The 21,951-nt window shown below is 37.1% G+C and overlaps 1 protein-coding gene across 1 annotated transcript; it reads right to left on the bottom strand.

Moving 5' to 3' along the window:
* Window positions 1-5,568: 5,568 nt before the first annotated feature.
* On the bottom strand, window positions 5,569-19,751 carry LOC129238407 (calcium-binding mitochondrial carrier protein SCaMC-2-like). The gene is made up of 4 exons (XM_054873433.1): window positions 19,635-19,751; window positions 13,640-13,798; window positions 12,991-13,564; window positions 5,569-5,820 (listed from the first exon to the last, which is right to left on the bottom strand). Exons 1-4 carry the CDS (start codon window positions 19,749-19,751, stop codon window positions 5,606-5,608), a joined length of 1,065 nt encoding a protein of 354 aa, XP_054729408.1. The 3' UTR covers window positions 5,569-5,605.
* Window positions 19,752-21,951: the final 2,200 nt, after the last annotated feature.

Genomic DNA, 21,951 nt, shown 5'->3' with positions numbered 1-21,951 from the left:
GTTATACGGGGGTTTAAAAATAAATAATTGGCGCGTACACTTCTGTTAGGTGTTTGGCCGAGCTCCTCCTCCTATTTGTGGTGTGCGTCTTGATGTTGTTCCACAAATGGAGGGACCTACAGTTTCAAGCCGATTCCGAACGGCAGATATTTTTATGAGGAGCTTTTTCATGGCAGAAAACACTCGGAGGTTTGCCATTGCCTGCCGGGGGTTTGCTTAATATAATAAATGTGTTGGTTTCTTATAGATTTAAAAATGGTGGCAAGGATATAACTGGGTGAAGTCGATTTTAAGGGGTTATATACAGTTAGAAGGCCGAAAAAAGCGAATTTTCCAGAATTTTTTCTGAGAAAACTTTTAAATTTATTGATCTAAAAATTTACACACTTATTTGTTATCTTTTAACTGTATTTTAAGACTTCGTATTAGTAAAAATATTTATTTGGAAAGAAGCTACAGCTGATCTCCGGGAGCTCCGCTCAAAAAAGACGTTTTGCGGTGACTAATATATCTCTGAACTGTATCCTTTGAATATAAAAAAACCAAACAAATTTTGTTAAAGAAATGTCAAATCTAGTAATTAACCGAAGGAATAAACAAAATAATTTTTTTTTTTGACAAAATGGCGGTTTCTCAAAAAATAAAAAACAAAATCGATTTTTGACCAAAATTTCGGCCTTAAATAGTTTATAAAACAAAAAGAGGATGTCTGTAAAGTCGGTTTACTGACGATAGTTTAACGTGATAACGTCATAAGAAAATATTGATTGAATGGTTGCATTTTTCAAAAGAAAATTTTAATTTTATTTGTTTGATAGATATTTTGTATGGATATAGAGAATGAGTTAACATTAACATAACATAATATACTTTAACATAACATAACATAACATAACATAACATAACATAACATAACATAACATAACATAACATAACATAACATAACATAACATAACATAACATAACATAACATAACATAATCACGTCAAAAAATAATAATAACGTTAAAATAACAGGTATTATTAACAAACTTGGTTTTATTTTAAATTCTTCAAGTAAATCAAATTAATAATAATCAATAAGAAGGCATATGCAAATACAAATACGTGAATTTATATATGTACATATGCGCATATACATACACATATATGTACGCTCACTTAAGTAGGAGAGAGCAAGATGTCGAACGTTGCCGTTCGTTTGCTTTGTCGTTCGTTCCGCGCTTTCGCTTGTAGTATACAAAGAAGGATCTCGTGATTCTGATGTCAGTTTGTAATATCCTTGTAATGTCCTTGAAATCAATCAGAAACTTATTTGTTCAAATGCCATTTTAGCTCGCAGTAGTGGCGAAAAGTAAATTTTATAATTTCTGTCTCTAATAATAGGTTCACATATAACGAGATTACCTACTTTATCCGCAAAAGCGAGATTACCCATACAAAATTTCTCTCCCAAAATCCTAGAATTACAAAATAGTCTCATACTAGGTTGGGTTATTTTGGCAGCTGCCTCGCACATAGAGACAGCGATGCCACTTGGCCACGAATTAGCCCGTTGTGAGCCGCAGGGGCTGGGCTACATTTCCCTTTCCATAATGAGCCATCCTGACTTTTGGACAAAGCGTAAAAGGTTGTTGATACCTAAAGTGTATAGATTATCTATATTCATTAAGAAGTCGGATCTTAAATATCGGCTCCTGCTTCTGGCTAGAGCCGGTCATGTGCAAAAAAGGTGTTGAATTCTTTCCAACTCCTCCTCATTCCTACAGCTACGACAGAAATCATAAATGTAAGCGCCTAATCTCTTTGCGTGATCTCGTGTGTGATACAACGTCCCGTGAGGGCCGCTACTAAGGTCCTAATTTGAAATTTACTAAATTTTATAATATTCCTGGATATACAACAATTTAGGCTTAACCAGGTTTGCCTAACAATTTCACAGGTATTGGCGCTAATCCATTTTTGATTTACAGAATTGATTAGTGCGTCCATAACAAGAAGCTTACAGGTTGCGAGAGGTGCCCCTATAAAATGATTTATTTTTAGCATACAGGTATCTTCTCTTGCAAGTTGGTCAGCCCTACAGTTCTCTGATATATCTCTGTAGCCTGGAACCCAGCATAAGATAATACGATGCTGCTTAGCCATCTCATTAAGGGATTGGCGACAATGTAAAACACTCCTTTATGTTATTTGGAATGCATCCAGAGCCCATAGGGAAGCTTGACTGTCTGATAGAATGCAGATATCTTTTGATGGTATTCTGTTTATCTCTAACCATCTTAAGGCTTCTTGAATAGCGTTTATTTCCGCTTGAAAAACACTTCAATGATTCGGTAGTTTAAAGAATTCACTGCTAAAAAACTCTTCGCAATATAACCCTGATCCTACACCGATGTCCTTTTTATAATCGAACGTGTAGATCTTCACGGGTGTGTTGGGGGATGGATCTTCTTCAAGCCATTCTAGAAGGGATTTTCATTAAGACAATCACTGGGTACATCCGTCTAGGAGTCTAAGATGGTTGAAGAAAGAGATATCGGTCTTAAGTCTTTTAGGTGGCTATGTGAGTTTCTACCAGCTTTTGGAATGCAAACAATTTTGTCTTGTCTCCTCATAAGAGGTATATGACCGTACAGAAAGCAACCTCTGAAGATTGCTAGTAGCCAGTGTGTTAAATATCCAGTGACTTTCTGCAGTTCCACTGGATAAACACCATCTGGACCTGGTGATTTAAAAGGTCTGAAACTTTCAATCGCCCATAAGAGTCGGTCCTCAGATATAGCGTCTATTCTGACTTCACGACAGTGTACTGTATCTTCCATGTCATGTCCAGTAATGTCTGAACAGCCTGGAAAATGTGTGTTAAGTAAATAAGTTCTAAAGGCTTTTTACTGGTACTATCACATTTCTGTAGCAGTTGCCAATTTTTAAGACTTCGCGCTAATATCTTACGAAGTCTGGAAATCTCAGGAATCAACTCAACCTCTTCGCAAAAGGATTTCCAAGATTGCCTTTAGGCATTTCGGATTTCCTTCTTATAGATTCTCAGAGCATCTTTATGGTCTTTCCAATCTTCTGCGATACGTGTTTTCTTTGCCTCATTAAAAGCGCTTCTGCTTGTTTTTTGAAGCTTGCTTAGTTCAACCGCCCACCACTGAGGCTTGGGTTTACCTGTCAGTCTTCTTATGGGACAGGCTTCAGCTAAGGCAGTATTCATGTTGTAGGTAGGTCTTGTCAACCAAATCTTGACAGTCCTTCTATGCTTAGTGGTACAACAGATGGACATGTTCTTAGCGTAACCCCGATACATACTTTTCCCATTCTGTTTCCCTGAAATTTCTACCAGTCTTAGGTTTCGGTAGATTTTTACTAACCTCAATCGTGATATATGATCAGAGAAGGAATGTTCTTTCAAAACTTTCCAGCTCTCAATTCTGTTAATAACGGAGTTAAAAGCTAAAGTAGCGTCTAAAACTTTCTGTCTATTACTTATGACAAAAGTAGGTTTATTATCCTCAGTAGACGTCGTCGTTATGGATTTCCTTCAACTGTTTCTTACTAACAACAATTTACCCAATCAAATGTAGCTTCTATTTGCCTTTTGTTCATAGCTTTAATAATAATTAAACAACCAAAAACATTAAAATATTGTACCAAACCAATTTCTATTAAGTAAACACCTTTCAACAGCTGCGGCCGCCGTAGCCGAATGGGTTGGGGCGTGATTACCATTCGGAGTTCACAGAGAGAACGTTGGTTCGAATCTCGGAGAAAGCAAAATTAATAAAAACATTTTTCTAATAGCGGTCGCCCCTCGGCAGGCAATGGCAAACCTCCGAGTGTATTTCTGCCATGAAAAAGCTCCTAATAAAAATATCTGCCGTTCTGTGTCGGCTTGAAAGGTCCCTCCATTTGTGGAACAACATCAAGACGCACACCACAAATAGGAGGAGGAGCGCGGCCGAACACCCAAAAAGGGTGTACGCGCTAAATATATATACATATATACTACTGTGGGCAAAAAGTAAGGTGAATTTATTTGTCAAACTTCGCGGGATTAAAATTTCGCTCTAGTTCTTTTTTTCATGAGTTGGCAGCACTGTTAATAACATCTGGGCCAACTTTCATGTGAATGTCATTATCAGTAGTATATTTACGCTTGTGTTTACCAAACGACCAAGAGTGCATTTCTCGATTTTTACAATGTCTGATTTGATTGAGCAGAGAAGTGCCATTAAATTTTGTTTGCGGAATGAAATTTCGGCTGCGGAAACATTTAGCATGTTGCAGAAGGCATTTGGTGATTCGACCATGTCGCAGAAAAATGTTTATAAGTGGTGCAAAGACTTCAAAGAGGGTCGAGAACGTGTTGATGACTTGGAGCGCTCCGGACGACCATCGACGTCAACAGATGACCAACACGTCAATAAAGTGAAGGAGTTAGTGCTCAAAAATCGTCGGTTGACTGTTAAAGACCTTACTGATATGATCGGAATATCAGAAGGATCTGTGAAAACCATTTTGAAAGACCATTTGGGCCTACGAAAAGTCAAATCACGTTTGGTACCGAAACTCTCAATTTCTTGGAAAAAAGTCGTCGCGTTGATGTGTGTGAAACAATGCTTTCAGACTATCAGGACAAGCTCAAATGCATCATTACGGGAGATGAGACATGGATTTATGCTTACGACCCTGAAACAACCGACCAATCAAGCGAATATCGTGCTAAAGGCGAGGCCAGACCGAAAAGAGCACGTCAAAGTCGTTCAAAAATAGAGGTCATGATGACAGTTTTTTCGATTTTCGTGGTGTGGTGCACTATGAATTCCTTCCCTCTAGCCAAACTGTTAATAAGGAATATTATTTGAGCGTTATGCGCCGTTTACGTGAAGCAATTGGTCTAAAAAGACCAGAATTATGGGCCAACAACTCTTGGTTTTTGCATCACGATAATGCACCGTCTCACACTGCACTCGTTCTTCGTGACCATTTCGCCAAAAGTTCCACGCATATCGTTCCGCAACCACCGTATTCGCCTGATTTGGCTCCGTGTGACTTATGGCTATTCCCAAAACTCAAGAGACCACTCCGGGGAACGCGTTTCGAGTCGATTGAGGAGATAAAAGCTGAATCGAAGAAGGTGCTGATGGCTATACCGGAAATGGACTATTTGGCATGTTTCGGGGATTGGAAAAATCGTTGGCATAAGTGTATTTCATCGAGATGGGATTATTTTGAAAGGGATGAAATTGATTTACAAGAATAAATAAAGATTTTTCATTTTACAACCAAATTCACCTTACTTTTTGTCCACAGTAGTATAAACACCTTTCAAAACAGTCTTGAAGAAGTAAAAACTTTTAAACCAGCTGATTGCCAATTTTGCAGCTAAAATGTCATACGTGAACGGGTAGATTAATTTTCCTGGACTTACTGCTAATTACTGCATATGTGAACGTACTTTAAGGGTATTTTATGCCCTTTTTTTCCAAAAATGATTATTTATAGTAATAATTAGTAACGTTATCTGTCTTTTTTATTTTAAAATTAAGTTACACAAGCCACAATCACTTTGCGAGTATTTATTTATTGGTAGACTCTAATCAACTCATGGTTACGCCCAAAGTCCGAATGGAATACTCGTAGACAATATAACTAATGCAGACAGCAGGCACAACTTTTACTAAATTTAAAATTAAGCCGCGATACAATCCAGTTAAACCTTCGTTTACGATAATCGTTCGAAATAACTGATACGAAGTCTTTCTGTTTACAGGTCTGCGTGATAGGCCAGTGCGTGGTACATCTCTCAAAATAACTGTGAAAGAAAGTATACAAGTAAATGTGCTGTTATAATATTCATACAATTACAATACATATAATATATTAATGAATATCAAATTTATAGGATGATTATATGGAAGGAATCGAGAAAGTTATTTTAAGTTAAGTTTGTACTTTATTTCGCATTCTTTCTTATGGAAAAACTTTTGCACACAGTTCACTTACTTAATTTGAATAGTGATAAAATAAGGTGGTTTTCCAATAACAGGTGTTATTGGTAAATGGATTGCGCTATCGAGAGATGATTAACGTTTTCTTATGGCCGGAATTGGATGGTATTGATCTGGACAACGTTTATTTTCAACAAGACGGCGCTACGTGGCACACAAGCAACGAAACCATTGATCTTTTACGGGAAAAGTTTCCGGAACGTGTTATCTCTCGAAGAGGTGATCACAATTGGCCACCGAGATCTTGTGACTTTTTTCTTTGGGGTCACGTGAAAGAGAAGGTCTAGGCCAACAGCCCATGGTCGATTCAAGGCCTCAAAGATGAAATTCGTGAGGCTATCGAGGGCATAGGGCAGCCACTTTGCATAACTTCGGTTATGGAAAATTTCATGAAAAGGATATTGTCCTGTAAGCGTGGTCGTGGTGGTCATTTGCCTGATGTTATTTTTCACTATTAACGGCATACCTTCCTCTTTAGAATGAAATAAATATCGGATCATTTATATTAAAAAATAGCATTTTTCTTTGAATATTAAAATAACACCTCTTATTGGAAAACCCTATATAATATTTTGGACCGATTCTTAATTTAAATGCAGCTCATGAGTAAGTAAGTAATTGAGTAATCTTAGAAATGATGGCTGTAGTGGCAAGTACAAGTATTTTTTAAACTTTTTGACACGATTTTCTATGTTTTTATGCGACCCTGTTATGGGTTGGCATTTAAGTAATTTCGGATTTCACTCATAAATGGCTTCAGTTGAATTTTAGGATTTGCAGACGCGGCCGCCGTAGCTGAATGGGTTGGTGCGTGACTACCATTCGGAATTCACAGAGAGAACGTCGGTTCGAATCTCGGTGAAAACTCCAAAATTAAGGAAAACATTTTTCTAATAGCGGTCGCCCCTCGGCAGGTAATGGCAAACCTCCGAGTGTATTTCTGCCTTGAAAAAGCTCCTCATAAAAAATGTCTGCCGTTCGGAGTCGACTTGAAACTGTAGGTCCCTCCATTTGTGGAACAACATCAAGACGCGCACACCACAAATAGGAGCAGGAGCTCGGCCAAACACCCAAAAAGGGTGTACCCGCCAATTATATATACATATGTAGACGTATCATAAATGTAAAACACATTTTGTTATTTGATAGTTGGCAATTCAGCTGTCAATCAGTAAACAAAGTTTTTTGATCGGTTGCGTAGTTTTCGTTTGGCGTTCGTTGAAAAATGGAGAATCAAAGGGAACATTTTCATCTTATATTCCTTTTTTCTTTCCGCAAAGGGAGAACGTTATAGCAAGCTCATAAAAAGTTATGTGCTGTTTATGGTGACGAAGCCTTTAAAGAACGGCAGTGTCAAAATTGGTTTGCCAAATTTCGTTCTGGCGATTTTTCACTCAAAGATGAAAAACGCTCTGGTCGTACAATTTAAGTTGATGATTTTCTAATCAAAGCAATAATCGATTCGGATCGTCACAGTACAACACGTGAGATTGCAGATAAGCTTCATGCATCACACACATGCATTGAAAATCACTTAAAAGAACTTGGCTATGCTCAAAAACTCGATACAGGGGTACAGAACCTTAAGAAACGCATTTAACGCAACGCATTAACAGCTGGGATTTGCTAAAGAAACGTAATGAAAATGATCCATTTTTAAAACGACTGATAACTGGCGATGCAAAATGGGTTATTTACAAAAATATCAAGCGGAAAAGATTATGAAGCAGGCCAGGTGAACCAACTCAAAAAACATCAGTTTGGAGAACCAACTCGTGGGATAGATACAAAGAATGCCAGCGTACGTTTAACTATGCCATAAGGGTAGCAAAAACAGCGTCTTGGAGAGACTTCTGTCAAAAGATAGAAAGTGTTTCGGAGACCAGTGGTGGCGTACGCTGATGATGTGGTGTTAATGGTGTCAGGACTGTGTCCAAATACGATCAGTGGGATCATCCAAAGGGCGTTAGGCGAGCTTAACTCTTGGGCCACAGGATGTGGCCTAAGTTTAAACCCGTGTAAAACAGAACTTATGCTTTTTACCACCAGATACAAGGTACCAACTTTTACCCTACCAAATATCAACGGACAAACTCTGTCTTTATCAACCAGCGCAAAGTACTTAGGGGTAATTTTGGACTCCAAACTTAGCTGGAAGTTAAACGTCGAAGAACGGGTAAGGAAAGCAGAAATTGCTTTATATGCCTGTAAACGTATGCTTGGAAGAAGATGGGGTCTTCAACCTAAGCATACATTATGGCTGTATAAGGCGGTTATATGACCAATTTTATCGTATGCCTCGGTAGTTTGGTGGAAAGCTCTAGGGAGAGAGTGAAATACCAAATTACTCGGCAGAATACCAAGATCAGTCTGTGCAAAAACGGTCGGAGCAATCAGATCATGTCCTAGAGACGCTCTCAATGCACTGACACACGTTATTCCAATAGACCTACAAATAAAGAAGACGGCAACCATGAGTGCATTTAGGTTAAATGAAGCGGGTCGCTGGAAAGGAAAAACTTATGGTCACGCTAGTCTATTATCGCGACAAACTCAGTTAACCTCGGTGAGGACTGACTACATCGTCCCGATGGTAACGTTCAATAGGAATTTTGCCACACTCTTTCCATCTAAAAAAGAATGGAATAAGGGATTCTCTCTAAACAACTTCGATACCACAGTCTATACAGATGGTAGTAAAATGGATTGTGGTGTTTGAGCTGATATATATTCTCACAGACTTAAAATTGAGAAATTTGTGCGTCTTCCAGCATCGTCTTCCATGCGGAAGTACTAGCAATTGGGGAAGCCTGTAGGTTACTAATCGCAGATTTCTCTTTTAAGGGCACTATTGCTATTCTTTCGGATAGCCAAGCTGAAATAAAAGCACTGGACTCGGCCACAACAACCTCTAAAGTGGTGGAGCAAAATAGGAATAGCCTTACCACCTTGAGTGAAAACCATAAAGTAAACTTAATTTGGGTCCCGGGACACTGCAACATAGAAGGTAACGAAAAAGCCGATGAACTGGCAAGAGGGGGATCTGCTATGAATAACGTTCTTGCAGTACCGGTATTCAAACCATTAGGTGTAGTCAAGAATGCAATTTCCCTAAAATACCTCCAAATCGCAGATTGTAGATGGAGGGACCAGACGAAATGCAAAATCAGCAGAACGTTATGGCCCACCTACAACCTCAAGCAGACGTCGACATTGATAAACATGAAACAACGGGACGCTTGTAGACTAACGGCAGTCATAACTGGCTTTTGATCTATCCGAGAACAAGCCGCCAAAACGGGCATACCTCACAACACATACTGTCACAGTTGTAAACAACCGGAGAAAAAAGAAACAATCTTCCATTTCCTCTGTGAATGCCCTGCCCTATGGAGGGACAGAATGTTAACCCTGGGCAAACCGCTGTTCGAGAGTCTCGAGCAACTGTCTGGCTTAGACGTCAACAACCTAATAAGGTTCCTAAACCGCACAGACTGGATATAGTCCTGCTGCAAATAACTGTTAAACAATTTGGTAACGAGGATGTGGCAACAAAATGGTGCGGAAGCGCTAGTTGGATTCTGGCTGAATCACCACTCTAACCAACCAACCAATACTCCGGAAAGTAGTATCAACAAGTCCCAGCAACCCTAGCTACCTCATAAAAGATAATGACAATTGGACAACCAACAGTGACGAAACACTAGAATTACTAATGCAGACGCACTTTCCAGGTTGTCTCTGCAACGAAGACAGTAGAATCCACCCTATAGTTCACTACGATAATCCCCCAATACATTTTATAACGGAGGATAACATAGAACTTGCTATTGGCAGCTTCAAACCTTATAAGTCACCGGGACCTGATGGAATCATCCACGCTGATTTGCAACACACAGAAAATATGATTGCACCTACACTCACCTTAATTTTTGAGGCAGCGATACGTCTTATGCGCAGAAGTAGATAAAAGTGGTATTATAAGGCAATAAGGCTGAACACTCTGTGGTCAAACACGGATTATGGTTACGGTAAAATCATACTGGCACTTCGGAGCTTCCCGGATTGGTAGACTATGCACTCCCGCCTATACTTGCGATTACAGCGTTTACGACCTTCCTACCTTCAAGAGAACAGTGGGAACGGGACGATGTAAGACAAGGCGAGTCCATCCATGTATACACAGATGGCTCAAAGCTCGAGGGCAGGCTGGGCGGAGGTGTATATTACGAACATCTGGGGATCTCCTTCAGTTTCAGGGTCCCCGACTATTGTAGTGGCTTTCAGGTAGAACTGATGGCAATAATAAAAGCCGCGGCACTGAACAGTGTGATGTGATATCCGGAAATGATATCTACATTTTTCACTAATAGCCAGGCGGCGATAAAATCCCTCAAAAAACAGTCGACAACCTCCAAGGTAGCCATGAAATGCCGCACATCTCTTAACGACATGGCTGAGTTATTTCACCTAAAGGTAACATGGGTTCCTAGCCATCGCGATATTAAGGGTAACTGTAGAGCCGATGAACTAGCGAGACTCGGCACCAAATTGACTGATGAGTGCATAGATTATGACATAGGGATACCCTTACAAACATATAAGCTACTCATCCTTGAATAAATTGTAAGGAAAGCAAACGAAAGATGGCGTAATTAAGCTACCTGCAAAATCGGCCGTCAACCAAAATAAACACATAACGGGGCACTGCCTAATATATAATAATATTTAGTAGACACGCCCAGAGGATGGGTGTGCAAACACATGACTTTTGTAGAGGTTGTCTAGATGAGGACGAGGAAGAGACAATTTCGCACCTACTGTGCCAATTTCCTGCTCTATCCAGACGAAAGTTTACTATTCTGGATATACAATTTTTTAATGAGTTGGAAGATCTCAGTTCTACAGAAATCAGAGATATTCTAAAATTTTTGAAAAGCACACGCTTCAACCTAACCTAACATATCAGTTTGGTGGGATTACAAAGAAATTGTCTACTTTGAACTCTGACCACCAAACCGAACGATCAATTCTGATGTCTACATTGAACAACTAACGAAATTAAACAATGCAGTTGAAGAAGAGCGGCCTGAATTCTCAAAAATCGAAAAAGTATTGTATTCCATCATGACAATGTAAGGCCACACACATCTTTGCACAATCCGCAAAAATTATTGGAGCTTGGTTGTGTGGTTTTGTCACATTAACCACATAGTCCTGACCTTGCACCATCTGATTACTTTTTGTTTCGATTTTTACAAAACTCCTTGAATGGTAAACATTACAATAATTATGATGATTTCAAGTCGTACCTGATTCAGTTTTTTGCTAATAAAAAACAGAAGTTTGGGATTATGATGATTACGATGCTGCTTGAAAGATGGCAAAAGGTCATTGATCAAAATGGGCAGTACATCTATACTAATATTATAAAGAGGAAAACTTTGTTTGTTTGTAATGAATAGGCTCAAAAACTACTGGACCGATTTTAAAAATTCTTTCACCATTCGAAAGCTACATCATCCATGAGTAACATGGATTATATTTTATTTTGGCAATAGGGCTCGAGATATAGGTTAAAACGTGGACCCGGGTAACCTTCGAATGTGTTTGTACAATATGGATATCAAATTGAAGCTGTTGGGGAATGCTTTAGTACAGAGTATTTTTCATGCCGCTCCGTGACTGGGGTCTCGAGATAGAGACCAAAACGTGGACCCTAGAATGTGTTTGTACAATATGGGTATAAAATTGAAGCTGTTGGTGAATGCTTTAGTACAGAGTATTTTTCATGCCGCTCCGTGACTGGGGTCTCGAGATATAGGTCAAAACGTGGACCCGGGTAACCTTTGGTTGTGTATGTAATTTTCATACCTATTGATGACTAGGGTCTCGAAATATATGCCAAAACGTGGACCCGCCGTGTCTTTGCACCGAATTAAACCAAACTTACGCACATTGTTAAGTAAGTATTGAAAATGGGTTTCGTAAAGTTTGGTTGTAATTCGGAGCACTGGCAACGGGTACAGCATTCTTTTGAACCAGCCATAATGTCGCTTACTTTTTTAACGCTTGGGGCGGAACTGAACTGTCAAATTGACAGTGTGAGTTACAATGTGTCAATATTTCTTTCTGATTTGGATGCCATAAGGAAAAAACGTAAGTGCAAAAAAAAATGTTTGTGAATTTTTTTGGAGTGGATTTTGGAACAGTGAATAATTTCTTACGAAATTTGAGAATTTAATGTGAAATCCGAATGAAATTATGTGTTCGTGGAAAAAAAATTTTTTTTCGTTTTTTTTTTGAAAAATATAAATGGACAATGGTTAAAAAAGCTCCAATGCTTAATAAAACATATAAATTGAAACGAAAAATTCATGGATGATCAGGAAAAAAGACGATTGTTTATTATATGCGTTGATTTGAAATTTAAAAACAATTTTCTTTTTTCCTGATTTTCAATTTATATTTTATATTTACTCAAAAACAAATAGAAAAACAAAAAATATTGTTTATGCCTAAGCGCTTGAATATGAATAAAGAATAAAGAAATAAATAATCTGAAAATCATATATTTTCTGTTCTAAACCATATCTATTCTATTTTAGTGTGCCCAGCGAAGGGGGCCGGGTTTGCTAGTTACAGAATAAAGTTATTAAGATGTGTTTGATTTTCTAAACAAAATTCGCAATTACGTAGTTGCCAACCCAATACATAAAAAAGAGTTCCAAAACACTTTTCACTCAGGTGATCTCAGCTATGGGCATTTTTTGACATTTTTTACTGAGAGTGCTTTTACTTATGGATCTGTTCCATTGAGTCTGACTCATCTCAGAGTGCCTATGACATATCGTCGAACAATAACAACTACGATATTTTAGTTGCAAAACCTTCTTCCAATGTTGTTTTTTACAAATTTCATCCTTAGCGATTTAATATTTATATAAAAGTTTTGGTTTTAACTAAATTCTTACCTTGCGCTTGTATTCGTGTTCGAATCAGTGAACATGGATAGGTAATCACCTGTCCCAGTATGCTGGATATGGTACCACAGAGTAATAAATTTAAGGAATGCGATTGATTTGCTTTTTCGCATTTCAAATGCTTTTTTAAAGTTTCGTATACGGCGAGATCAATACCGGCATATGGTATGACACCTACTATATTTATAGCGTAGCCATTGTAAAAGCTCAGTATACCTTCGGTCAAGTAGATTTTTTTAACCGCACCTATTAAGCCGCGATATTGATGGGGTTCATGCAGTGCGAAGCGTGTTTTCATGACATCAAATGGATAAACCGCACTTTGTGAAATGGTACCCGCAAGAGCGCCGGCAACGAATCGTTCACCAATACTCATTTCCCCTTGACGTGAGTCTCTTTCCGTTCTTATGTAATGTTTCAGTTTCTCGTAGATGGTAAACTTTATTGCCGAATCTGAACTAATTTTTAATACATTAACACCATTGCCGCGCCACATACTTCGTACGCCTCCCTCTCTAATCAAATAACTTACACCATCGTATATGGAAGTCTTCTGGTTTTGGACCTACAAATACATACATACATATGTACGTAGGTATATAGAATATTGTAGTTGTGCATTTACTATCCATTCACTTGCCTGCATATATAATTTTATCCTATCTACTGGTGCTGTGCATGTACGCGAAATGGCACCAGCAAATCCACCAGAAATGGAATGACGCCACCATGCGCCCTCTTGCTTTTGTTGCTTCGCAAATTCATCTGGTATTTGTAAGTTTTCAGCAATTGTGGGATGCTGAAAATATGGCCAATGAAATGTAGTGAATGAACATTTTACAAAAAAGCGACGACCAAAATATTTAACATTTATTTGCATACGTTTTTACGAATAATTGTGAAGGCTTTAGGTGAGACAAAATTGGGAATTTGATGTTGATATTAATTTTTGTTTGTTTTTTGAAAATTCAATTTTCAAAATTATTGTGATTTGTTGGAAAATATAATTCGATACTTTTCGGAAAAGGAAAATGTTTAGATACATATTCAATTTTTTATTATTTCCCAGTAGAATCATGATTCAATTATTAAAGGTTTGCTCACTTGTGACATTCGAATTTTGAGACTCCCTTACAAAAGTTCGCATTTAAGAAGGGCGAAGAAAGCGGAAAAATTAAATACCTTTTTGGTAAAAATGGTAGAAAAAAAATGTTTTGTTTTTACTTAAATTATAAACGGTACAAGCAGAAATGGCCAGAAATAATATTAGGAAAAGAGGTTATTAAGTTAAACCCAGATTATATTTTGTGAATTAATTTTTAAATTGGAAACTGATCACGAAGTTGGGAAGTTTTGCTAATATGACGCTATAATTTTACCTAAACATTATGGCCCTAAGGAAACCTTTCAGAGAAGAAGCGAACTCATCATAAATTTAATTGACTAACAACAAGCTGTGAACATACTCATGCCTTGCTTTACTATGCTATGCCCACGTAAGTTTGGAGTTTTGACCCCCAAGTCGAGATTATTCTTACATTACTAACTACTTGACAAACTACCCCGGGCATGAAACACGAAATGATAGAAAATGTTGTTTGTAATAGCAGAGGCTGCTCGACAGACAATGGCACACCTCCGAGTGTATTTCTGCCATGAAAAAACTCCTCATAAAAAGCCATCTGCCATCAGGAGGCTATGATTAGTTACATATTGCTAAATGAGCTCTTGTTGGTAACTTATGTATCTTTAAAGGCATCGGACTCAAATAGTCAAAACGTCCATCCTTCATGTTCATTACCCTAAAAAGATACTTTATGATATCCTGATTTAAGCTGTATGTCAGTATGTTTTCCATATCGTTTTGGTCATTCACATACCGAGCAAGTGCTTACACACCCTTTTGAAAAAGAAATGTTTTTCCAACAAATTTTACTTTTGTTCCGCTTTTGCTAAAAATTTCTAGAGTTAGCAACCCAGTGTCTTGCTAAGGGAGCCGATTTGTCAAGAGGAAATGAGAAAGCTGCTTACTGAGCAAACCTTTTATTATTGAATCATGCAGTAGAATCAGAAGTGAGATTTTGAAAGAGGAAAAAAATAGTAGTTCTTTTGACATGATGATTTTGGAGCCTGTTTATTGCTTGCTTTTTGGTTCTGTACTCCCTTGTTACTCTTTATTACTCGGAATAAAGAAAGAGATAGCAAACTAGAAAACGAAATGTGTAAAACTATTTTGGATATGATACAGACGTTAGGGTGTTGATTCTAGTTTGTTAATAATACCTGTTGTTTTAATGTTATAATTATTAATTTTTTTATTATATATGAAGGAAAAAATGTATTTTAATATTTACCATATACCTTATAAGATATGTTGTCTATACTAATATTATAAAGAGGAAAACTTTGTTTGTATGTAATGAATAGGCTCAAAACTACTGGACCGATTTTAAAAATTCTTTCACCATTCGAAAGCTACATCATCCACGAGTAACATGGATTATATTTTATTTTGGAAATAGGGCTCGAGATATAGGTTAGAACGTGGACCCGGGTAACCTTCGGATGTGTATGTACAATATGGATATCAAATTGAAGCTGTTGGTGAATGCTTTAGTACAGAGTATTTTTCATGCCGCTCCGTGACTGGGGTCTCGAGATATAGGTCAAAACGTGGACCCGGGTAACCTTTGGTTGTGTATGTACAATATGGGTATCAAATGAAAGCTGTTGATAAGTGCTTTAATACAAGGTAATTTTCATACCTATTGATGACTAGGGTCTGGAAATATATGCCAAAACGTGGACCCGCCGTGTCTTTGCACCGAATTAAATCAAACTTACACACATTGTTAAGGAGGTATTGAAGATGGTTTCCGTATAGTTTGGATACCTATTGGTAGATAGGGTCTCGAGATATAGGTCAAAACGTGGACCCGGGTAACCTTCGGATGTGTATGTACAATATGGGTATCAAATGAAAGCTGTTGGTGAAAGCTGTTGGTGAATGCTTTATGATATGTTATGTTATGTTATGTTATGTTATGTTATGTTATGTTATGTTATGTTATGTTATGTTATGTTATGTTATGTTATGTTATGTTATGTTATGTTATGCTATGTTATGTTATGTTATGTTATGTTATGTTATGTTATGTTATGTTATGTTATGTTATGTTATGTTATGTTATGTTATGTTATGTTATGTTATGTTATGTTATGTTATGTTATGTTATGTTATGTTATGTTATGTTATGTTATGTTATGTTATGTTATGCTATGTTATGTTATGTTATGTTATGTTATGTTATGTTATGTTATGTTATGTTATGTTATGATATGTTATGTTATGTTATGTTATGTTATGTTATGTTATGTTATGTTATGTTATGTTATGTTATGTTATGTTATGTTATGTTATGTTATGTTATGTTATGTTATGTTATGTTATGTTATGTTATGTTATGTTATGTTATGTTATGTTATGTTATGTTATGTTATGTTATGTTATGTTATGTTATGTTATGTTATGTTATGTTATGTTATGTTATGTTATGTTATGTTATGTTATGTTATGTTATGTTATGTTATGTTATGTTATGTTATGTTATGTTATGTTATGTTATGTTATGTTATGTTATGTTATGTTATGTTATGTTATGTTATGTTATGTTATGTTATGTTATGTTATGTTATGTTATGTTATGTTATGCTATGTTATGTTATGTTATGTTATGTTATGTTATGTTATGTTATGTTATGTTATGTTATGTTATGTTATGATATGTTATGTTATGTTATGTTATGTTATGTTATGTTATGTTATGTTATGTTATGTTATGTTATGTTATGTTATGTTATGTTATGTTATGTTATGTTATGTTATGTTATGTTATGTTATGTTATGTTATGTTATGTTATGTTATGTTATGTTATGTTATGTTATGTTATGTTAGTTATGTTATGTTAGTTATGTTATGTTATGTTACTTTTTTCACAAGTCCGCCATTTTGTTTTTGTTTTTTTATTTTTATGTATATTTTAGGTTCGGGACCTAAAATAAAATCTACAGAATAATAATCTCTTTCAATTTTTTATTTCAGTTGACTTTGGAAGGCTGTGTGTTTCCCCGAACCAACTCATCTTTTTTTTAAGGACTCCACTTTGACGTCAAAAATTTTAAACAAATTAATAAATAAATTAACTGTAAACATTTTTTTTATATACTGCAAAACACCAATAAAAACATGTAAAAACTTTAAAACGATCGCATTTTATTTTCTTTTTAAAAAAGATTCATGAAAAAACGTCGAAATTTCGGTCGTTACACCGGACTACTATGTTATAGATTGCTGGAGAGTTAGTAAGGAGAACTGGTTCTCAGATTACAGGTATATTGAGTTTAATTTTTTAGACTCTCCACCAGTTCCGACATTTTGTAGGAATATTAGGAAGGCCAATTGGGCATTGTACAGAACTACTTGTATGAAATCATTTGATGAGGCGCCTATGCAGAGTGTAGATGCAGGCACTAGCCTCGATCAAGTAGTAGAAAAACTCACCAGTAGCTACAACAAGGCGATTGGTGCGGCCTGCCGCCTAATCAAGAGCAGAGGGAAGCAAAAACCACTTTGGTGGTCGCAAGAACTAAATACGCTTAGGAAAGACTGTAACATATTATTTAACCATGCTAAAGCCACTGCGATGGTAGACGATTCGGAACATTATAAAGATAGCCTCAGAATCTATCAAGGGATCTTAAAAGAGCAAAACAACAAACTATGTGGTGAAATTTTTGTAGCTCTGTTGATGGGTGCACGGAAACTTCTAGGATCAGGAAAGTATTGCGCTCGACATCTTTGTCCCCAGGTTTTGTAAAAAAGTCGGACGGTTCGACCAGACTATGTCTAGTAGGGAATCCCTGGATCTCCTATGATATACTCACTTTCCGTCTCTAAAACTAAGATTCGATGGGCGGTTAATAGTCTCAGACTTTATAATTTACTTGGTATCGACGGTATAGCTCCAGAGCTTCAATGAATGCTTGATCCGGCGATACGGTGGCTGCTGGTCGTTTTTAAAAGTTGCTTCAGGTTTCCGGTTTATATTCCCGATAAGTGGAGAGAAACCAACGTGGTGTTTATTCCCAAAGCAGGAGAGATTTCACATGTCCTTCCAAAGGGTTTCCCACTAACCAGCTTGTTATCGTTCTTTCTAGAAACTTTGGAATGTTTGATCGATCTTCACATAAATGGTTGCTTGAAAAATGGTAGGCCAACCGATACTGCTCTGCACTCACTTGTGGGTACTATTGAGAAATCTCGTACTGTTTGCAATTTATTTATTATTATTATTATTATTATTACTTACATGAGAACTAATTTTAAATAATTAATCCACTAAAGATAAGCGCTGGCTACTAGGGCCTTCGGCTCATGTTACTACAAATTTAAAGATACTTATGTAAAGTGTTACTACAAACTATCTTAAATCTATATAGTTTATTTTTGTATGTTACTGAATGTATTTATATGTCTAAGATATTAGACATTTTTAAGAATTTGTTACTAGCACTGTTGTTAGCAATGTTCGGTGTCTAAAGTAGGTTAGTCAGCTTCATGTTACCAAATGTGATTTCCCTGTTTAGGTGTAAAGTAAGTATATGAATGACGGACAGGTTGGCTGAATTACAATGTGCACAGCTTGGTTTGTCGGAATTTTTCAGGAGGTGGGGGTGTGTTCTTAAGGTGTGGCCTATTCTAAGGCGCACGAACTTTTTAAGGTCTTGACTAGAGCAAACTGGTGGGTAATTTGGCTTCATACCGGTGGGATTTTGATCTTTGTAGTGATAGTGGCAATTTGTCCACTCTTTAGCAATTGACGAGTTAACAGCTCTTTTCACTAAGTTGCGTATGTCTGCTTTAGTGAAATGCGGTTACAATATTTTTGATTTCCTTCCTGCTTCTTTTGCGCGTGCATCTGCAATTCGTTGCCTTTTATACTAGCATGACCAGGGATCCAAATGATTGTGTTTCTATGTCGATATAAAATTTACTTTATACGATTTCCCAACTCTGTATTATTGTTTGTGTGCAATAATGCGGCAATTGTCCACTTACTATCCGTGCATATTATGTACTTCTCTCCTGTTTGTAAGGCAAAACGCACTACTTCATGTAGCGCAGCCGCTTCGGCTGTAAGTACAGAGTAGTACTGTGGTAAGGCACCGACAGTTATTGTGACACCTTGATCATTTGTCACTGCAAACGTTGTGTGGGTGTCTGATTTTGATCGTCTGGTTTATATGGCTCAATAGCGTCGTTAAACAGCTGAACGTATTGTTCAGTGTTGGTTTTGACGTTTGTAGAGACTATCTACGATTGAGGATTTTAGCGTCAGCCACTGCGAATGAGAGCTATAATATCTTTTATTAGCTGTGGAGTTCATATTATGTCGAGTTGGTTAATAAATGCCATTGCTGTGGTGCTTTCAATACATCAAATAAGAGTTTGTTTTTACATTGAAGGATGTTATTAGTAAGCATCATTGTGTTGTGTGTTGTTCTGTGGTGTGTCTGGTAGGTCTGCTTCGGTTAACACTGTTTTAGTTGGAGTTTCCTACATCTCCACGAATACATCTTCTTGCTGCTGTGTAATAAGGTGCTTGAAGTAGCGCGAGGTGTGTTTTAGCACAATGCCCATAAATTGCAAGAAGGTGTTTGCAATTGAAATGTTTTTGAAGACGCGTTCCATTTTATCGGTGTGTGTCCTATTTATTCAACTAATCGTGTAAAGTGTTTTGGTGAGAAAGTTTTGGATCTACCTCAGGTGCTAAATATCTCAAGAGGAAGTAACTATTTTGTTCTTTATAAATACATCTATACTATAAAGGTGAATGTCTGTACGTTGTCCGCGCATCACTACGAAACGACAACACCAAATGACGTAAAAATTTTTATACATTCATATTTTCCCCCAATGAAGGGGAATGATGGAACTCCCTTCCCACAGCCCCCGGGCCGCGCCACCACTCTCATTCGTCACTAATAATGAAATATTTGTTTAAATTTAATCTAAAAAATCTTAGTTTTTCCTATTTCCCACTATTTATAGCGCACTCTAAACTTCATAATCCGCATAAGCTGTTCAATTATGACCCAAATGCAAAGTTCAAAAACGGTTTGAGATAGAAAACTAATAAAAATAATTTTGCTTAATATTTTTCTGATTGGTTGTTTTGATTTTATTCAACGAGGCATAGCAACGGATGCCGGGTATTGTAATATTATGGTTATTAATAAAAAACTATTTTCTATGAAATTATTGTTTGTAATTCTCTTATATAAAGGGTGTTTTTTTAGAGGTTAGGTTTTCAAGTTGGCACTACTTTTTTCATAGATGGTCTTTTTGACAGCTGTCACTTGATTTATGCTCAGTTTGGTTTGCCATTTCATAATGAATAGACTTACACCTGAACAACGTTTGCAAATCGTGCAAATTTGGGCTCAAAACGAGATGGCCACCGATCCCGATTTTCACAAGAAAATTTTGTTCAGCGATGAAGCTCACTTTTGGTTGAATGGGTATGTCAATAAGCAAAATTGTCGCATTTGGAGTGAACATAATCCACAAGCCATTGCTGAGACGCCGTTACATCCTCAAAAAGTCACTGTTTGGTGTGCTCTATGGGCAGAGGGAATCATTGGTCCATATTTCTTTAAAAATGAAGCCGGCCATAATGTTACAGTCAATGGAGAGCGCTATAGAGCCATGATTAATGACTTTTTCGTGCCTGAATTGGACGATGCTGATGTGGACGACCTTTGGTTCCAACAAGACGGCGCTACATGCCATACAGCCAACGCAACAATCGATTTATTGAAGGAAACTTTTGGTGAGCGCATTATCTCGCGCCGTGGACCTGTGGCGTGGCCTCCAAGATCGTGTGATATAACACCGCTGGACTATTTCTTGTGGGGCTATGTAAAGTCGCTTGTCTACGCAGATAAGCCCGAGACGATTGACGTCTTGGAAGAGAATATTCGGCGCGTTATTGCTGATATACGGGCCCAATTGCTGCAAAAAGTGGTCGAAAATTGGGCCTCTCGGCATTGGAATTTATTCGAGCCAGCCGCGGCGGCCACTTGCCCGAAATCATTTTTAAAACATAATGGCAAACCCTTATCTTTATAATAAAGCTAAATTCTTGGCCATAACATTAAATTATATACGTTTTATTTCATCTTGAAAACCTAACCTCTAAAAAACACCCTTTACATACCCTAAATCCCTCAAAACTACTCCTACGGGAGCGAGGCCGCGGGTTAAAGCTAGTACTACATATAAAATCAAAACGATCGCAGTTTATTTTCTTAAAAAAAAAATCCGAAAAAATATCTATAAAAAATGAGTATTTGACCAGACTTCTACCATAAAAAAGGCCTGGCAAAAAAAAGATTTGAGTGTATATGTAGAGTGTGTCAAAACACTTCATTTCATTTCAAATAAATCCTTTTGTTGGGATCTCCTCTATTTACCATAAGTTCTTACTTGGGTAATAAAGCGAAGAGGGTGGGCATTGGAAGCAGTCAAGAATATGTGCATATGTAACATATTTACATTTCAAATCAACAGTTGTTTTGCCATTCCGTGAGCAACTGTTGTCCTTTCGTGACATACGTCAAATGGCAGTGCTTACTGGAAATATTTCAGAGCTTTTGTTCGTCATATGAGCGGAATAAGCAGCAACACCATATGCTGCTAATCACATATCTGAGTCACTGCTTCTTTTATACGGACACGAATTCGTTGTACATTGTGAACTAGTGATTGAAAGGCCAAATTAAATAAAATTAAGTGAAATTGGAATACACCGAACAAAAAATTACTGAATTCGTGCACAAATTGGCGACGTACAAAATTCGCGTACATTAAATATTTCGTGCAGAACGAA

Source organism: Anastrepha obliqua, chromosome 1, assembly GCF_027943255.1.
Source record: "Anastrepha obliqua isolate idAnaObli1 chromosome 1, idAnaObli1_1.0, whole genome shotgun sequence".
Taxonomy (NCBI): domain Eukaryota; kingdom Metazoa; phylum Arthropoda; class Insecta; order Diptera; family Tephritidae; genus Anastrepha; species Anastrepha obliqua.
This window is presented reverse-complemented; position numbering and strand designations above follow the sequence as displayed.

Excerpts from the sequence above, each read along its gene's own strand:
- LOC129238407 (XM_054873433.1), bottom strand. The coding sequence starts at position 19,751 with ATGGAACGCGTCTTCAAAAACATTTCAATTGCAAACACCTTCTTGCAA. Across the intron at positions 13,565-13,639 it reads GGATAAAATTATATATGCAG|GTCCAAAACCAGAAGACTTC; the intron begins GCAAGTGAATGG and ends ATGTATTTGTAG. Across the intron at positions 5,821-12,990 it reads AACACGAATACAAGCGCAAG|TTATTTTGAGAGATGTACCA; the intron begins GTAAGAATTTAG and ends TTTCTTTCACAG.